Raw genomic sequence first — 16,918 nt, 5'->3', positions numbered from 1 at the left:
TGCCAAACAATACTTTATAGTGTGTGATAGTAAACTAAATATCTTTGGGTTTTGGACTTCTGTTAAAGCATTACCTTGGGCTTACCTGCTACCTTTATAAAGCAGATGATTTGATACGCAACAGATTAAGATCTTACACAACGTGATGAACATATAAAATACATTATAAAGATTATGATTTCCAACAGCAGATGGAGTGATTATGATTAGCTCCACCTCAACGTTAAAATGCTGCTTACATGTTATTGCTTTGCAATAATAATCCAATAACATAACATACAACAGTAGATACTAATATGACATTCTGCTGCATAATGAATATCGATGAAGTACATTTAGCTCATATGTATGTACTTATACTTAACACTTTGAATGCAAGACTTCCTTGAAATGTTACATTGTGGTATTGCTAATTTTACTAAAGCATCAAATGCTTCTTCAACCACCGGCTGCATTATACAGTAGATTGTGTGTGTGTTGGTCCTTTAGTAATTGCATTTTGTTATTCCTCACATGGGCATGTGGCTTATCATCATGTATCAGAATAGCCCAGTGCCTGATGTGTTGTGGACTGAGGAACACATGTGGCACCTAGGCAAAAACTAACTGTGGTCCTATTGATCACCCATTCCTCCCACTCTGTGATTTATGTGTGTGTCTCCTATTACCTATCATTTCAGTTGATAATGTGCTTTAGTGGTGCACATTTTCAAACACAATCAATGTATTGACATGGGGTCAGGGAGAAACAACACTGTACAATATCACTGTCCACGTTCTCTATGAAATCAGCACACTGCACACATTAATCCTGATTTAATCTATTTTAATAAATAAATACAGAAAAATAAGTTCATGGCTCCATGGAGTCGTGGTCCTAGTTACAATGCAGGTCAGTAGACACACTGAGGAGAGACGGGCTGCAATCACACAGGAACAAATAATGGGATTTTATCCCTCTTCTGCACAGCTTTTATGTTTCCATAGCTGATGAAATATGAGTGATAATCAGATTTCACATGGCATCCGCTCCTGGTATAGGCGGGGACCGTCCGGTCACAGGTCACACGATACAATCCAATTTGTTGTACTTGTGACGCTGCAGTGACAGGAACACGCTCTGTTTACTGAACTGTCAGAGGAAAATGTAGCTTATTGTACAGCTTTGGCCTTCTTTAACGTTACAAAATGTTTCACTTCTTGTCTCAGCTTCAATTGAGGAAAAATACAGTGTGTAATGAGAAAAAATAGAAACACACAGAGGCATTATATGGTAAAATATTACCATACGGAGGCTACATAATAACATATCAAATCATTGGGTCCAAATGAGCAACAAATCTATCCATCCAGCTACAGGAGTCGGACTGTGTGCAATTCATCATTCAGCGGTTACCTCAAGGTACACTTACAGTTACAGAACATGTCCCGTCAGATACAAGACACATGGAGGTATATTGTGATAAATAACAGTAAGAACATGCACAAAGTCACATTTCTCTTTAGATCATTAATATCTTTGTCACATTGTAAAAAATCATGAAACCTTAAATCTGCACATCCAAAATAAAACTGTTAAGATAAAATAATACTTAACTGTTCAGTATGAATAGAAAGAAAGTTCAAATACAATGAAACCCCTGCATCCCAATCAATGATCAATGAGCCTATCAATAGTATAGTACGGTATGTTAGGACAAGTCATTATATGGGTTAGATTTCAGGATTAAGAGAACAGAAAACCATATCTCATTCTTAGGCATATATTACAGTAAGTATATCATATATCACATCATATAACAGTCGTTCTTTAATAGAGCTTATAGTAAGAGCTTTTAAACCACTGGAGAAGCGGGTTGTGCAAAAGGGAAGAGGAAACAAATGCTACTCTGTAGCAGAAGCTGGTTCAAAGTTTATTCTAATTCATATTATAAAATATGAAAACATGGATCTACTGAGTGCGAGACCATTCAGACTTTTAGAGCTTTTTACAGTCAGAACTAAAATGACACAGTGGCCATGTACAGTATGAAACCCATTTCATCCACGTAGGCACCTTTTAAACAAACAAAACAGAATATAGCTTATTCAATAAAAACGGTTGCAGTCATTATGACTACGTTCAGAACGCAGGAAAAAGTGGCCAAAATCAGATTTATTTGTTTTGGACATGTGACTCCGATCTGAGACTTTTTCATAACAGTGTGAACAGCACAACTCACATGGAATCTGATCTTTTCAATTCTGATCTGGGCCATTTTCACATGTGGTCCTCGATCTGATTTTTTGCAATGCGACCTCAGTCTGAACAGTCATTCATAGATCGACATTGTGGGTACAGTGGAGGGACAGTGAACGTAATCATCTCCTAACAAGTTTGCTGGCTTCCACTGCACATCAACATACTCTCCACGCTTACTACCGTACGACAGTGTGTGGTGTAGTTATTGTTCTTTAACGCATGCAGGTCAGTTCAGGACTGTGACCAGTTCACACTGGAATCAGATTTTGGACACATCTAAAAAATACTGTGAACAGCCAAACTAAGAAATCTGAGCAATAAATCAGAATTGGGCACTAAGGCTTGCAGTGTGTCTATCTCTTACTTTCTTCAGTCTCCCTCCTTCCTGTAGGACCAGTATCGTTTCTAAGCTACAGATTGGACTCTGTCTACACATTGTAAATCTATGGTTGCCCCTGTAACAGCAGCAAACGCATGACTACTGTGCTGTACACCACCTCTAGCGCAACACAATGTTTATTACATGAGCACAACGCTAGAAGTGAGTGTTTGTAGGTCTGAAGCAGTTCACGTCCCATCCTGCACACTTGCTGTTTGCATTGAGAGCGTTTGCCCTCCTGCCTCCAGGTCTCTGCAGCAGAAAGGCTCACACAGCGGTCTGCCTCTTCACAGGGTGTGCGCTCTGTAGTCAGCCACATGCCCACTGCAAACAGTCTGCATGTCCCAAGTGAGCGAGCAGTACATCAGTCAGTGGTTTCACTTATAGCACATGGCAGCAGTTGTACTGAGCCAGCGGCAGGATCTTGGGCTTGTTGTTTGTCGGTATGTTGAAGGCCAGAGCTTTCTCACACAGAGGGAACTGAAAGAGTCTCTCACGCAGCTTTATGCTATGACGTTTCCCCTGCTCCACCCTCGGAGTGGCCTCATCCCGGGTCCCCGATGCATTGTGGGGTTGAGATCTGTCTGTCAAGAGGTCATCACTTCCTCCCTCCTCTGTTTTCTCCTCTCCTTCTCTTCCTGTTTTTTGTGCCTCCTTCTCGTTCAGGTTAAGTCTGGAAGAGGATGCAAGAATGGAGGGCACAGAGGATTCAGGGAGTAGAGGAGGAGCTTTGTTGTTGTTGTTGTTGGGTTCCGTCTCCTCGTCCTTTCCTTCCTCTGGGCTTGTGGTGTCTGGCTGCCCCCGACAGCACGGTACCCTCAAACCAGACAGAGACGATGGTGGGACTTCAGGTGTCTGACTAAGCAGCTTGTCTCCATGACTGACTGGCTGGTCTGAAATCACACACCCACTGTCTTCTTTCTCTATTTCCATCTCTTCCTGCTCCTCCTCTTCCTCCTCCACTATGTTTCCTAATCCTTCTTTTGGTTCCTCTTCGCTGCACTGTTGATCATCTGCACCTTTAAACATTTCCTCAGCTTCTTTTTCTGGCTCTGCTACTAACAAAGATGCCAAACCATCACCCTCTATTGCCAAACTGCCCTCCTCCTCCACTTCCACTTCCCCCACTTCCACTTCCCCTCTTCCTCCTCCTCCTCCTCCTCTTCCTCCTCCTCCTCCTCCTCTTCCTCACAGATTTGCTGTAGTGCCGGCAGGTTCTTGGTTACCGGTGGCTCTTCAGCAGGAGGTGGACGAAGAGTGAAGCTGAGGCTGGGCTGCCATGGGCCAGGGAAAGCCTGCTGAGGCGCAGGCCTCGCAGCGAGCAGGTCCCCACACTCAGGTGCTCCTGAGCGGGGAGAGCTGGGAGAGAGGGCCCCTGAGAGCCAGTGTGGCGGGGCCTCCGGGCTGAGCAGGGCGTCATCCAGCCCCTGCAGCCAGTGATGAGCCTCGATCTCCTCGAGTGAGGCGCGGAGAGACGGGTCCTTCTGGAGCATCCTGGAGATCAGGCTGAGGGGGGAAAAGACCGAGAGGTTCAGTATTTTATTTCATGGAAAGGACATAAGCTGCTGTTTGCTCGCTTTATTTTTTGCATCATATTTTGGTGATCAGCCTGAATTAACACAGAGAATTGCCTGATTTATATATGATCTAGGTCATTGCCACACATCTTAACATCTTATAAATAGCTTAACGCCTGTGTGCGTTCTTAATGTCCAGAAGGTTGTTCCGTTCAGAAATCAAATACACCATCATGAGACTTGGGGCTAAGTCATATGACAAGCGCTCAGGTTCAGACGTTCCAGGATGCGTTTGCAGATAATCTAACAAACCACTTGGTTGAGGGTATTTATGCATTGCCTTCTAGAGAACAGGAAACCAGTGTATGAATGTGTTCAGAGCAAAACTGCATGCAGATACAGCTGCTGTTGTATGTTTTCAGTTCGGCTTGTTTGTTTGTTAGCAGGATTGTGGGAAAGCCCGATTTTAATAACACTTGTTGGAAGGGTGTAGCATGGGCCTCAGTCATTTCCTAAAACAGCTGGGCCCTGTTGATTTGACCAAACAGGATTAAATTCTCTATTTTGGGAGGAATATTTTCAACTGCAGATTAAGATAAAATAAACACAGTGTGTGTGTTCATGTTAATGAAGCAACCTGTCACCCAGTGCGACAGTCATCGATTTGTTTTTAATAGTCTTTGGACAACAATGGAGCTCTATGGCACAAAGGAAGAAGATATATCAGGCTGTGGTTACACACACAATACTTGTCAGGGTTTCAAGTATGTTGGAAAACCAATCGAGACAATGTGGCCTTGAATTATCACATCTCATTTTTCAGAGATTCTCAGCCGAATATAACAATAATTTCTGATGATTCATGAAATGAATGCAACCGGATTAGCAGTAGAAAATGGATGGAGGGATTAACCTATTAAAAGTGATTAATTCTTAGCTAGCAGTAGTGACAGTGCTACAGGTCTGAGGGTGCCGACTGAACAGAGCATGCAATCCACTGTCCAAATCAATCCCAATTTTAGGTTACAGTATGTAATGAGATACAAAAAGCATTTTATAACTAACATCCCTGAGTATGACAAGCACAGGAAAATATTTAACAATTCATATTTATCCTTATTAGGCCTTTTTTGAGATGATTTTCAAGACCTGCAGATACCCTGTAGCTGCATGTGGATGTGTTGGTTATTCCCCAAGTCAACAGTGAGCTGGAGAAATTATCTGGATGACTGTGTTTTGAGTCTTTTTTTAAATATCAGTTATGACATTCACTCTCGAGCTGCAGCAGCAAACTGCATTGATGTTTACTGTGAGCGGAGGACAGGGTGTGTGCTTTGGAGGTGTGAGGAGTGAAAGTGAAGTGAGAAGACACACAGGTACAATGCAAGTTGTATTTTGTCCAGGAGTGCGTCTGTGTGCCTCTGACAGGATTGAGATATGGTGTTAAGGAGACAGGTGTTTTGCACTAAAGAAAACAATAGCAAGTATTTGAATAGATAACACTCACTGTTTAAAGCCACAAAAAGTAATCAGTGTTTTAGCAAGAGCTGCATTTGCAGCCGGATAGAGAAGCCTCTGAGATAACTAGGACACTAACATTATCCACTGAAACGCACACTAATGAGATGATTTTACGGTCAGCAGTTTTTTAGACAGGCTGTGGAACAGCAGAAAATCTCTGGGAGCAGGATAATGAAGAATCAATTTAAAACACAAGAAAATAAAACCACAAAGATAATACAATCTTTGTAGTTTACAGATAACTTGTTTTCTCTAAAGCTGTGAACAGAGAGGAAGCTTAATCTGATCAAGCATTTCTGTGTTCTAACCCTGGTGTCATTCATCCGCACTCACTCTCTGCAGTCGTCTGAAACATGTTTGGGGACGCAGTAGCGACAGTCCAGAATCATGACTAGAGTCTCACTGTCGTTGGTTTCCTGGAAGGGAGGGACTCCACACACCAACATGTACAGGATCACCCCAAGAGACCAGATATCTGGAACACACACAGAAAAGCACAACAATTAGCCTTAAATAGCAAATCATGCCAGATCTTAGAAAAAGTCTACAATCCCTCTGCTATCAGATCATATTTAGAATTCTACGAGCCTCATAGTTCATAAGGGATATTTAAAAATAAAAGTCCCCTTTTGAATTTCACTTGAAAACACCTCTGCAGTTATTTTGTAAAGCAGCACACAGATGAGGTGAAATTCAGATTCTGTCTGTCTACATAAGAGGATCAACTCTGGATCACGGTCAAAATAATAGCATTATTTATCAATTCTATTTCTCTCTCGCCTCCTCCATATCCTCGACAGAGAGGTCAGAGGTCAGGGTGACAAACAGCGGCGTTTCCTGGCGAGTGGTACATAAGGTTAATCCTCAATGAAGGGAAAAAATATAAGAGGAAAGAGTGTGCGCACACACACACACACACACTGCTGACAGTGTGTTCTTTTCCCGTCTCCTCCCTTTCCTTCCCCCCCCCCTCTTTCGTCCTCATGCAAATGCATTGAGAGGAGGTCCATGCAAACTCAGAACAGCCTGAGAACACTGTGGCGACCGGTTCAAGGAAACACACACACACACACACACACACACACACACACACACACACACACACACACACACGAGCTGAGGGGTGAAAACAAACAGAGCGCTTGTTGTGCTATTCTGAGAATGATCTTTCCTTCCCTCTTTTTTTTCTGTCTCTCCTTGTGTTTCTCCCAAACACTGGAGATAGAAACACTACACACATGTTCACATCGTCTGTTAACCCTGACGTAACACTAGAAATAAAGGCAGAATCTCTAATAAATGCTGCCTCTGCTTATATTACAGTTGCTACAGTTATGTTTGACCTTGGTCTTTTCCCACATAGTTTAATTCATCTTTCATCAGTTGTGTCACAGGAGAGTTTTACAAGCACCACATACACAAGAAATTATTAAAACACGGTAGCACATTAATCTTCAAAAAAGGGTTAAATAGTGGTTGATTGACAATTCACTACATTTCCACTTTATCTCCATGTCAATTTCATAATGTTTATGTTTCTTTAAACATTTTGTTTTCTACCCTTAGTCAGAAGAAGAGAAACAAAAGGGATGTTTTACTTCGGAGGGGTTCTTTGCATTTTCTCTAGACATTGTTGCGACAACATGTACTGTATATATGTTTTATATATATATTCATGAGGTTTAACTAACCACAATGAACTTTATTTATTAGCCATGCTAGTGCAGTCGTCTATGGATGCCAATGTTGTTCTATCATTTACTCAATCAATCCACCGCTCTGGTCCAGATTGATATATCTCAACTAAACATTTAATGGATCGATATCACATTTTGTACAAGCATTTATGATCTCCTGAGGGTGAATCCTAATGACCTTGTTGATCCCTCACTTAATCCCTGACTCAAATGTTCACTTGTCCAATACTTTGACCAAATACCTGCAAAACTAATAACAATCTTTCAGCCTCATCTGTTCTTAATGTTTAGAGCAAAGTGGCAAATGTTTAGCAGGCTAAACTGACATGTTGAACATGGTAAACATTATACCTGCTAAACATTAGCATGTAAGCATTGTCATGAGTATGTTATCATGCTGACGTCAGCATGTATCTCTAAGCACCACTGAGCCTCAGTACAGCCTCACGGAGCTGCCAGCGTGGCAACAGTGTGAGTATAACTAATCATTTGGACATTTATTATCTTAGACTGTTGACAAAAGTGCAAATCTTGCCACAAAAAGAATCTCTGACGACATGACAATCAGCCTGATCACCGACGGAGACTGTGTACAGAGAGGAGGTGAGAGCCCTGACATCTTGGTGCCAGGACAACAACTTCAGTAAAGCTGCTCAGCACATCAGCAGGACGGAGATGCCATAAATGGAGGAGCTCTGTACCCAGCGGTGCAGGAAGAAGGCTCACAGGATCATCAAAGACCCCCATCACCTCAGCAAGACGGTACTGCAGCATCCGAGCCAAGTCCACCAGACTCAGGGACAGTTTTGTCCCACAGACTGCTGAACTCCTGAGCTCTCTGAAGTGTCACTACTTACATATGTTTAAAGTACACACACTGCTTATTACACATATTATTACAATGTACAGTATTTCATTTACATTCTATTTTATATGTTTTTTACATTTTTATTCCTGCATTTTACTTCCACCATTATGTCTACGGCACTATTTTAATACTTTATATACTTATTATGTCTCAAGCATTCTGTATGTTGCATTGTTGGAGGAGCTGGGACTTAAGTTGTTCATTGCCAACAACTACTCTGTAGCGTTTGTGCATCTGACAATAAAGCCTACTTGTTTTGTTGTTGTTTGTTTTTAAAGTTGATAACTGACAACATCATTTTCTGAGAATATACAAGTACAGAGAATTAGTTAAGATAAGAATGTGCATCATTGCTTGAGCAATCAACTTGCCAATTAATTCACACTATTTAAAATAACAAATATAATTGTGCAATATACACAAGATTTAGGATACAGATAATTATTGCATTGCAGCGATCTAGACTATCTGCAGCTTCATAACACTTTGCAGTGAGATTAATAAGTAATATTACAGGTTGTGTCAGCCAATAAAATGCCAGATTGCAAAACAGCTACCTTTGTAAATGAACTTTTTCATCATAATATCCAAAGCAAATTAGATAAATGGGGAGGGAAAAACTCTACTTTCAAACACCGTGGTTCATTCAGATCCATATCTCTCCATAGATTCTCACACGTACCAGTCCCATGTGTGATAAACATTCAGCCATTGTCCCACATTATACTCACAATGGTCCGAACAACGGCCTTCAGTCCTCACCACAATGTACACTCATGTGCACGCCCACGGGCACGCTCATTTCAGTCTAGAGAAGTGTTATGCAACAGAGAGGAGAAGCCACTGAGTGCTGGGAGAGTACTTTACTCTGCTCGCTGGGGAATATCACACATTCTCACCGTGCATTAGTGGCCTGCTGACAGCAAACACACGCACACACGCACACACACACACGCACACACGCACACACACACACACGCAGATGTTGAGATACAAAAGCTTGCACACAGAGTATTGCAAAAAGAGTGAACGATCCTGGCTGTGGCCATCTTTTAGCGGCTGCACCTTTGAAGTGCACATTTCAAGACCTAATACGTCATAAAGGGTCAATGGGATCAACAAAGTCAGCCCCGTTCCAAAGGGACCTGCAAGTTCAGAGAAATGCAGCCCTTTTTTGCTGCATAGATTTGGAGGAAAAAACTGGAGTAACCCAGCATTCATTGCACTAAAGATACTATATGATATGAACTGGACCAATTATGAAGCCATTTTCCTCATGATCTTGACAAATCTCGTTATTCTTATATGATTATCTAAGTGTAATATAATGACCCTGATACAGCAGGGAAGCAGAGCATTATATGTACGTTTATTGAGCATGCAGATGTGAGCATTTAACTGATATATAGCATTGTCACTATTATTGTGACGCCTTCTAGTGACAGTAGAGTAGCTCAGATGGAAATCCAACTCTTTTCTTGGGAACATCATCAGGGTTATTTTTTTTCAAACGTAGAAGACATTAGTGTGTACTCTCCATGACTGATCTTATGTACAATTGGTGGAGTGCCCCTTTAAGAAATGGACAGACTTTGTAATGCACTGAATGCAACATCGTTTTAGATGAAGCAGCAGATTTCGTGAAATAGAATATATTCATAGTACTTCCTCGTTAAGTTTGTAGTTGGAATCAATAAGGTGGACAACTGATATCCACTTCATGTGTCTTGAGAGTACCTTTACACACCCACACTCATTGGGTTCCCAAAGGACTTATTTATCGTTAGTGTTGTACAATTTCCCCCCCAAGTGATGTTTTTTGGTTTTGTTGCCTGCACGGTTATATAGCCAACATAAGTAGTGGGGGTGTGGGGGTGTGGGGGATCTAGGCTTTGCAAGCTTTGAAAAAGTCCTTGTTGATATAAACAGTCCAGCAGCCCTCAGGTCTATATGAAAACACTGACAAAGAGGTTTTGTCTGAAAAACATCTCACGTTATCCAGCTATGCCTTGATCTAAATGTGATGTTTGGGGGGGGGGGAGCTTTCCATGTTCTGCTCTCGGGTTTTCAACAAGCAACCATCACCCTCCACCCTGGAGCAGAGAAAGAAACTGTGTATATGATGAGGCGGCCAGGCAAAGAGGAGGCATGGAAAGTCATTATTCTAAATGAAAACTGTGTTTTAATATAGCACATCAAAGAGCTCTACCCCAAGCTGACCTAAGACTTCACGACTGTGTTTGACTCATTTTTAATAAAAATGTTCATATTGTAAATGCTCTTTAAAGAATGGGACTGACACTAAAATCTGCCATTTGCTGTTTTAGAAAGCCGTTTTCTCTCCCATCAAGCCCACAAATGTTAAGTAGGTCACCATCAGCTGCTTTTCTTTTCAAGGCCCGTTGCGATAATTACGTTATCGACATATTGTACGAGATATGTACATGACCTCGATCATTTTCACGTAATCGACCGATCGTATTCCCCACAATTTTAATACTTTGTTTACACAGCCAGAAAATCCATTATATTGATTGTTTTGGTTGTGTAGTTTTATTTTAATTAGGTTTTGTTTATTTAGGATATTTTAATATTGTTTTCACATTGCAATTCCTATATCTGAATATTCTAAAGAATTAGAAGTCCATTGCTCTTTGAAAGGTTGTACTCGCATTATTATGCTGATATATTATCATTATATTAGTGGCATAAATTGATATTAAAATTACAATAATATAATTTATTGCAATTATTTATGGGACAATATATCGTCTAACAAAAGTAATTATCGTGACAGTCCTACATAAGGGATTAATTGAATTAAAAATGACCACATGTCACAATCACAATCAATGCTATTTACACTCATAGCGTAAAGTAGAGAGTGTAGCTGACACCCAGAGGTTTACAGTATCTGCCAAATGCAGAACTTCTTCCTGCTCAGAACATAGTGCACCAGTTTAGGTCGTCCTCCCTTCTTATCTGACATTTTCTGTAACTTTATTGCCAAGCACTTCTCCTTCATAACTCATCAAATATTGTCATATTTAGATTGTTTGAGTCAAAGCACATTCATATGCATACAAACTAATTTGTGGCCTCCTAAGTCTATGACAAACCATGCCGACTGAGTTCCATCCAAGTGATAATCACTGGAACAAAAAAGACCATTTGGCCAAGAAATACGACAACACAAAGCAGGCAACCATGTACCTCACCAGTGGTGAGGACCTTCCACTGACTAAAAGTCTGTGAGCCTAACGTGAAGCCCTGCACCAACACTTAGACCTCAAAAACACACATGCGTGCGCACAGTAAACAGTGGATATTATGTAACTGTTGGCGGTGCTTATCTTTGTCAAAGACCCAATTCACCCTTGTGTCTCTCCTCTACATCATATGACTATCAGCAAACACACACACACCGTGTCCTAAAACAGAGCTCACATACAGTATACAGTAAACTCCCAGTGGTGAAGGAACCACAGTGAAATTAACAGCAGTCTGTTTATAGACAGAAATATCAAAGAGACACAGAGATGTCTGTGTGAGAGAGTGTGTGTGTGTGTGTGTACCGAGAGGTTTATGAGTCACCTTCCTAAGCTGAGATCACTAAGGGACATCTCTGTGCAGCTCAGGATTATCACACATACACATATATTTATGTGTGTGTGTGTGTGTGTGTGTGTGTGTACTTTTCTAAAGTGATGATATAATCGTGATATTTACAGTTTGAATCATGCTCAAATAGAACAGAAAAGTGTACTTGAGTTGAGGTGAAGAGGAAACAGTCTTGGAGGATGTATTAATGACACACCGTGTCGACGCTTTTAGGAAACAGGAACATGAAAAAAAGGAACTAATGCAACAAATAAGTCATGTTGTGTCTTTCCTTATCTCCACTTCTTTTCATGGCCTAGGGTTCCCACCCAGACTAGACGAAGCAGGCAACAACACACACACCATAATATGAGACAAAGAAAACTCAAGTCTCATCACCTTCCCTGGTTATGACTCATCCACAACTCATCCTTGCCAGTAGGCAGTAAAACAAATGTCGTAGATCCTTCCACAAAGAAAGTTCCTAATTGCAATAGTGTCCTGCTGCAGAGCTGCAGTCTGAGGCCCACTTCCTGCGCTGTTACCCATGGTGGAAAATCAAGTTATCAGGTGTGTTAAGGTGGACAATTATGTGTTTATCACGCTTCCTTATGCCACTGTATTATAATTTGCAGTGTATGGTTTTAACACGCTTGTTGTTAATAAATAAAGTAACCTACTGAGAGTATATTCATTACATTGTATCAAGTCCATGCCGAACAACATCCATCAGTAATACCAAGGTAAACAATACAACCTTATTATTTATATTTCGATATAACTGTAACTTATAAAGTTAGGTAACTTAGTATTAAGAAAAAAATAACTTATACTGACCTGTACTTGAACTAACCTTATGCTACTCTAGCTAATGTTAGCTAACGTAAGCTACTTATGCTAATGTTGTTAATGTCGGCCGGCCTCATCTCTGTTGTCACACAGATCCCAACCTCTCTACTATGGATAAACATTGATGCATGGCACTTTCTCTTTCAGCTATCTATCTTTATCTTTATCTTTCTCTCTCACACACACACACACACAAATGCTTGCAGTGCAGTGTGAGAGGCCAGTGGTGAGCTGCAATGTTTGGTTCCACTGCAGAACGTGCCCGGTTGGCTCATGACCGGCTGGCTTGCTTAGCTGACCCAGATACAAACACTAAGCCTTTATGGATATGGATATGCACACACACACACACACACACCAACAAACACACATCCATACACAGGTGCAATCAAATACAAGCACATGAATATGGAAGGGAATATAGAGAGGGGGCACACACACCAACATCCAAGGAAATACACACACACACACACACACACACACACACACACACACACACACACACACACACACACACACACACACACACACACAACACACACTTCTATAATAAGTGGTCAAACTCTGATGTGGGATCTGATGAGGATTGGTGAAATATAATAAAAAGCTCCAGATCAGGTACTAAACGGCCCTCGAGGTAAGACTACTCTGTTCAGGCAGGAAAATTATTGAATTACATCAGTTAAGCTTAAGTGGATTTACCCCCCTTAATTAAGGTTTTAAATTTAGACAGATTTTGATCCCTACTACCTCAACATTTCAAATACTGATCTCAGAACCGAATGACAAGGATGCATACAGCCGCTGGCTATGATTTGAATGTATATGAGTGTGGTATGTCAGCATCAGCAGCACAAGTAATGTGTGCACCTTGAAAGCATCCACATATTTGCTTATCAGTGGTTCCCTTTTTTAGCTTGTGAGTGACCTCTCGTCTCTGGCTGCATGTGTCTACATGTTGTCACCAGTTAAACCAAAGAGGGATCGTTTTCCTGGTTTCATATATATCGTTCATCGTTGGTAGAATTGTCCAGTAGTTCCAGAATCAGAAGAAAATAAGCTATGTTTAAAGGAAAGTCTGACAAAATAGATAAGTGGATGTAGCACAAGTATGTATTTTATGCCTTTCTATTCTGTTAATCAACTTGCAACCCTTTAGATTTCTCTTGTGACCCCATGTGGGAGTCCTGACCCCCAGGTTGGGAACCATTGCTCTACACCAACAGTTCAGTTTCAACACTCCCAGATGCAAAAGTAAATAAAGAAATCAACAATGTTCTGTTCCTCACCCACAGCTGGCGCATCATACTCTTCTCCCAGCAGAATCTCTGGTGCGGAGTACGCCAGCGACCCACAGCTGGTGGCCAACATTGTCCCGGGTTGGAATAAGTTGCTGAACCCAAAGTCTGTCAGCTTTACCGCTCCCTGCTGGGGAAAGAACACCACGTTCTCGGGCTTCAGGTCCCGGTGCACCACGTGCAGCTGGTGGCAGTATGCCACAGCACGCACAATCTGGGCGAAATGACGTTTGGCGGTGCCCTCAGCCACGCCTCCCTCATGGCGGAGGATGTAGTCGTAGAGGTCGCCGCCCTCGGCCAGCTCCATAATAAGGTAGAGGGTGGTGGGCGTGTCGATGACCTCGTAGAGGCGAACCACGTTGGGATGCTGCACCAGCCTCATGCACCTGAAAATAATTAGTAATGATGGTGAGATAATTGTTGGGGTAATCAGAGGAACTAAGAATATTAGCATTTCATAGAGTTTTCCATAAGGATGCATAAGGAGTGATGCTACTCCTTCAGGGCAACTTCAAATGTGGACAGGACCATTCTTTTTATGTTCTATTTTTGGCTAAGATAAGACTCAGTCTAAAATTGGACTTAAAAAATAGTGACAAAGTGCTCCCACCTTTATTTTTCAACCAGTTTTTCTACTTTTTATGAACTTAATATTTTCTTCTCAACTGTTGTCTTTAATAATAAATAATATTCTTTACCTCACTTCCTGTAAGAGGTGGCTTGTTGCCATAACATCAAGTTTTGTCTTGTCAATCATCTTGATAGCAACCAGTTGCCTCGTGTTGACATGACGAGCCAGTTTGACCACAGCAAAGTGGCCCCTGCCCAACGTGCGACCCAGACAGTACAGTCCGCTGAGATCAGAGCGACTGGGGCTGCTCCTGTGGTCGATATGTTCATCCTGGGCTGAGGTGGTTATTTGTCCAGAGGAGTCCATGTTTGAAACAGAGAGGAGCAACTGGAGGAATTCAGGAGGATGGAGAGAGGGGTAAAAGAAAATAGGAGACGGAAAATAGTTGTGTCAAGGTGTCAGGGACAGAGGGAGGAAGGGGGGCAGGGCAGCAAAGTTCGTCACTGATAGGGAGTTGCCTGGAAGGACACAAAAAAAAAGACAAAACAATGAGATAAAATGACAGTGTTGATGATTTTGAGCTTAAATGAGGTCAGCTGCTGCCAATGCCTCATCCCTTCAAGCACCGGGCCAGATTGATATTTACCATATTTTAACAAAGGCAGAGAAGACAGAACACGTTTAAATTAAGTAGGGGATACTAGATTGTCTCTGATTATACTGAAGTGCAATGAGAGCAGTAGAGGGTAACATATTATTTTATTGTCTGTGATGTTGAAGGGCTGCGTTTGGCTCTATCTCAAATAACATCCATCTAGCACAAATGGCACGCCAAATCAATACTGTAACAGGAAACCATAATGTATGTTTGTATGTGTGTGTGTGCACGAGAGTTTGTGTGTCATTAGTTTGGCTAAGAGGGTCAGAAGGTGGCATTAGACCTGATGATGTCATCATCAGATCTTCCCCAGGGTAACAAGTTCATCATCATCTTCATTACCATGGTCATCAATACAATCACCACTGTCAACTTCACTGCTGTTATCTTTATCCTATTCATCATCACTGTCAACTGCTTATCATCACTTATATCACTATATAGCAGCGTCACTATTCCCATCAAAGACAACAGTAGTCTTTCCCCACATGTTTAAAGCCCCTCTTACAGCTTCACTGGGCTAAGTACACAGAAGCAGGCCTCATCGCGTTAATATGTGCGGATATTCTTAGCTGTACAGTTTTATCAGATCCAAAACACTGCATTATCTTGCCTACGGGCTGCTACACTTGTGGTAAGGCCAGCTGTTCTCTACTTGGCCTCAACTGCAGTCAAGAGTTGGCACATACGCATGTAGTCATTCTCCTGGCTGCTGCTCAACACCACCAAACAAACGCTACTAAAAACCTGGCTGACACTGAAAGCACCACAGGAATATAATGCCGCTGCTGGACGCGAGAGGCAGCTATGAAAACACAGTAACCTCGGTGCCAACTTACCATTGTTGTGCAAAATATCCCGTAGCTGCGAGCTGTTCAGCCAACGGTTCTTTCCGTCACTCACACTTAGTGTCGCCGCTGAATTTAGACGTAGAAAACGACAGCGCCGCCTTCTCGTTTTCTTTCATAACACTCCATGTTCGTGGTCCATGTGTGCACATACTTTTCTTATGACTATCTGCCTGCCTCAATTCATTGAAGAGTCTCGAGCTGTGTGGCCGCGCGCCCGCTCCACTAAAAGAGGTATACACAAGACAGAGTAGGACGGAACATCTCGTGCGCGCGCGCGTGTGTCCAACTTCCTTCTGACGTCAATACATTCCAACTCGCTCCCGCGGCGCAGCAGCAGCGAGCGGCCGCGAGCCTCGTACGCAGTGGAGAGAGGAAAATGACTGAATGCGCTTCGGAAGTCTAAGAAATTATATAACTGACTGACTAATGTGCGTTTTCCTCTAAATAGCAGGGAGGCACAATGAGCTATTCCATAACATACATAATAACGTACATTCCTGAGATGCTTCTATAATGACTTTATTCATTTAGCTGAAGACACACAGGGCCACGACGGAAATGAGGACCTTAACAAAAAAGTGATTTCTATTTATACCCCTATTTGCCCTTAGAAATTGGAATGTAGGCCTACTAAGGGAAACTCACATAGCATGTATTTACAATCTCTATACTGAGCTACAGTGCACCAAATAAAATCCTATTTACTAGTGACCTCATCATGTAAATGCAATGAATTGTGTCTGTTTCCATGCCCTTTAATTTAACGTGTTGTCTTGTAGCACCTCAAACAAACATTCCCGTTCTTGAATCTACTACATTTCTCTTTTTTGTTATCTGTAGGATTTAGAGTTCAAGTTTATTCAAATT

At 41.7% G+C, this 16,918-nt stretch overlaps 1 protein-coding gene across 1 annotated transcript; it reads right to left on the bottom strand.

Annotated features, from left to right (window-relative positions):
* Nucleotides 1-809: 809 nt before the first annotated feature.
* snrkb (SNF related kinase b) lies at nt 810-16,315 on the bottom strand. The gene is made up of 6 exons (XM_029434445.1): nt 16,040-16,315; nt 14,670-15,060; nt 13,963-14,357; nt 5,993-6,134; nt 3,766-4,127; nt 810-3,586 (listed from the first exon to the last, which is right to left on the bottom strand). The coding sequence occupies exons 2-6, from the start codon at nt 14,906-14,908 to the stop codon at nt 3,003-3,005; spliced, it is 1,722 nt and encodes a 573-aa protein (XP_029290305.1). The 5' UTR covers nt 14,909-15,060; nt 16,040-16,315; the 3' UTR covers nt 810-3,002.
* Between the last annotated feature and the right edge of the window lie 603 nt (nt 16,316-16,918).

The sequence above is a fragment of the Cottoperca gobio genome, chromosome 6 (assembly GCF_900634415.1).
Source record: "Cottoperca gobio chromosome 6, fCotGob3.1, whole genome shotgun sequence".
NCBI lineage: Eukaryota > Metazoa > Chordata > Actinopteri > Perciformes > Bovichtidae > Cottoperca > Cottoperca gobio.
The sequence above is the reverse complement of the archived record's forward strand: the minus strand, read 5'-3'. Positions and strand labels throughout refer to the sequence as shown.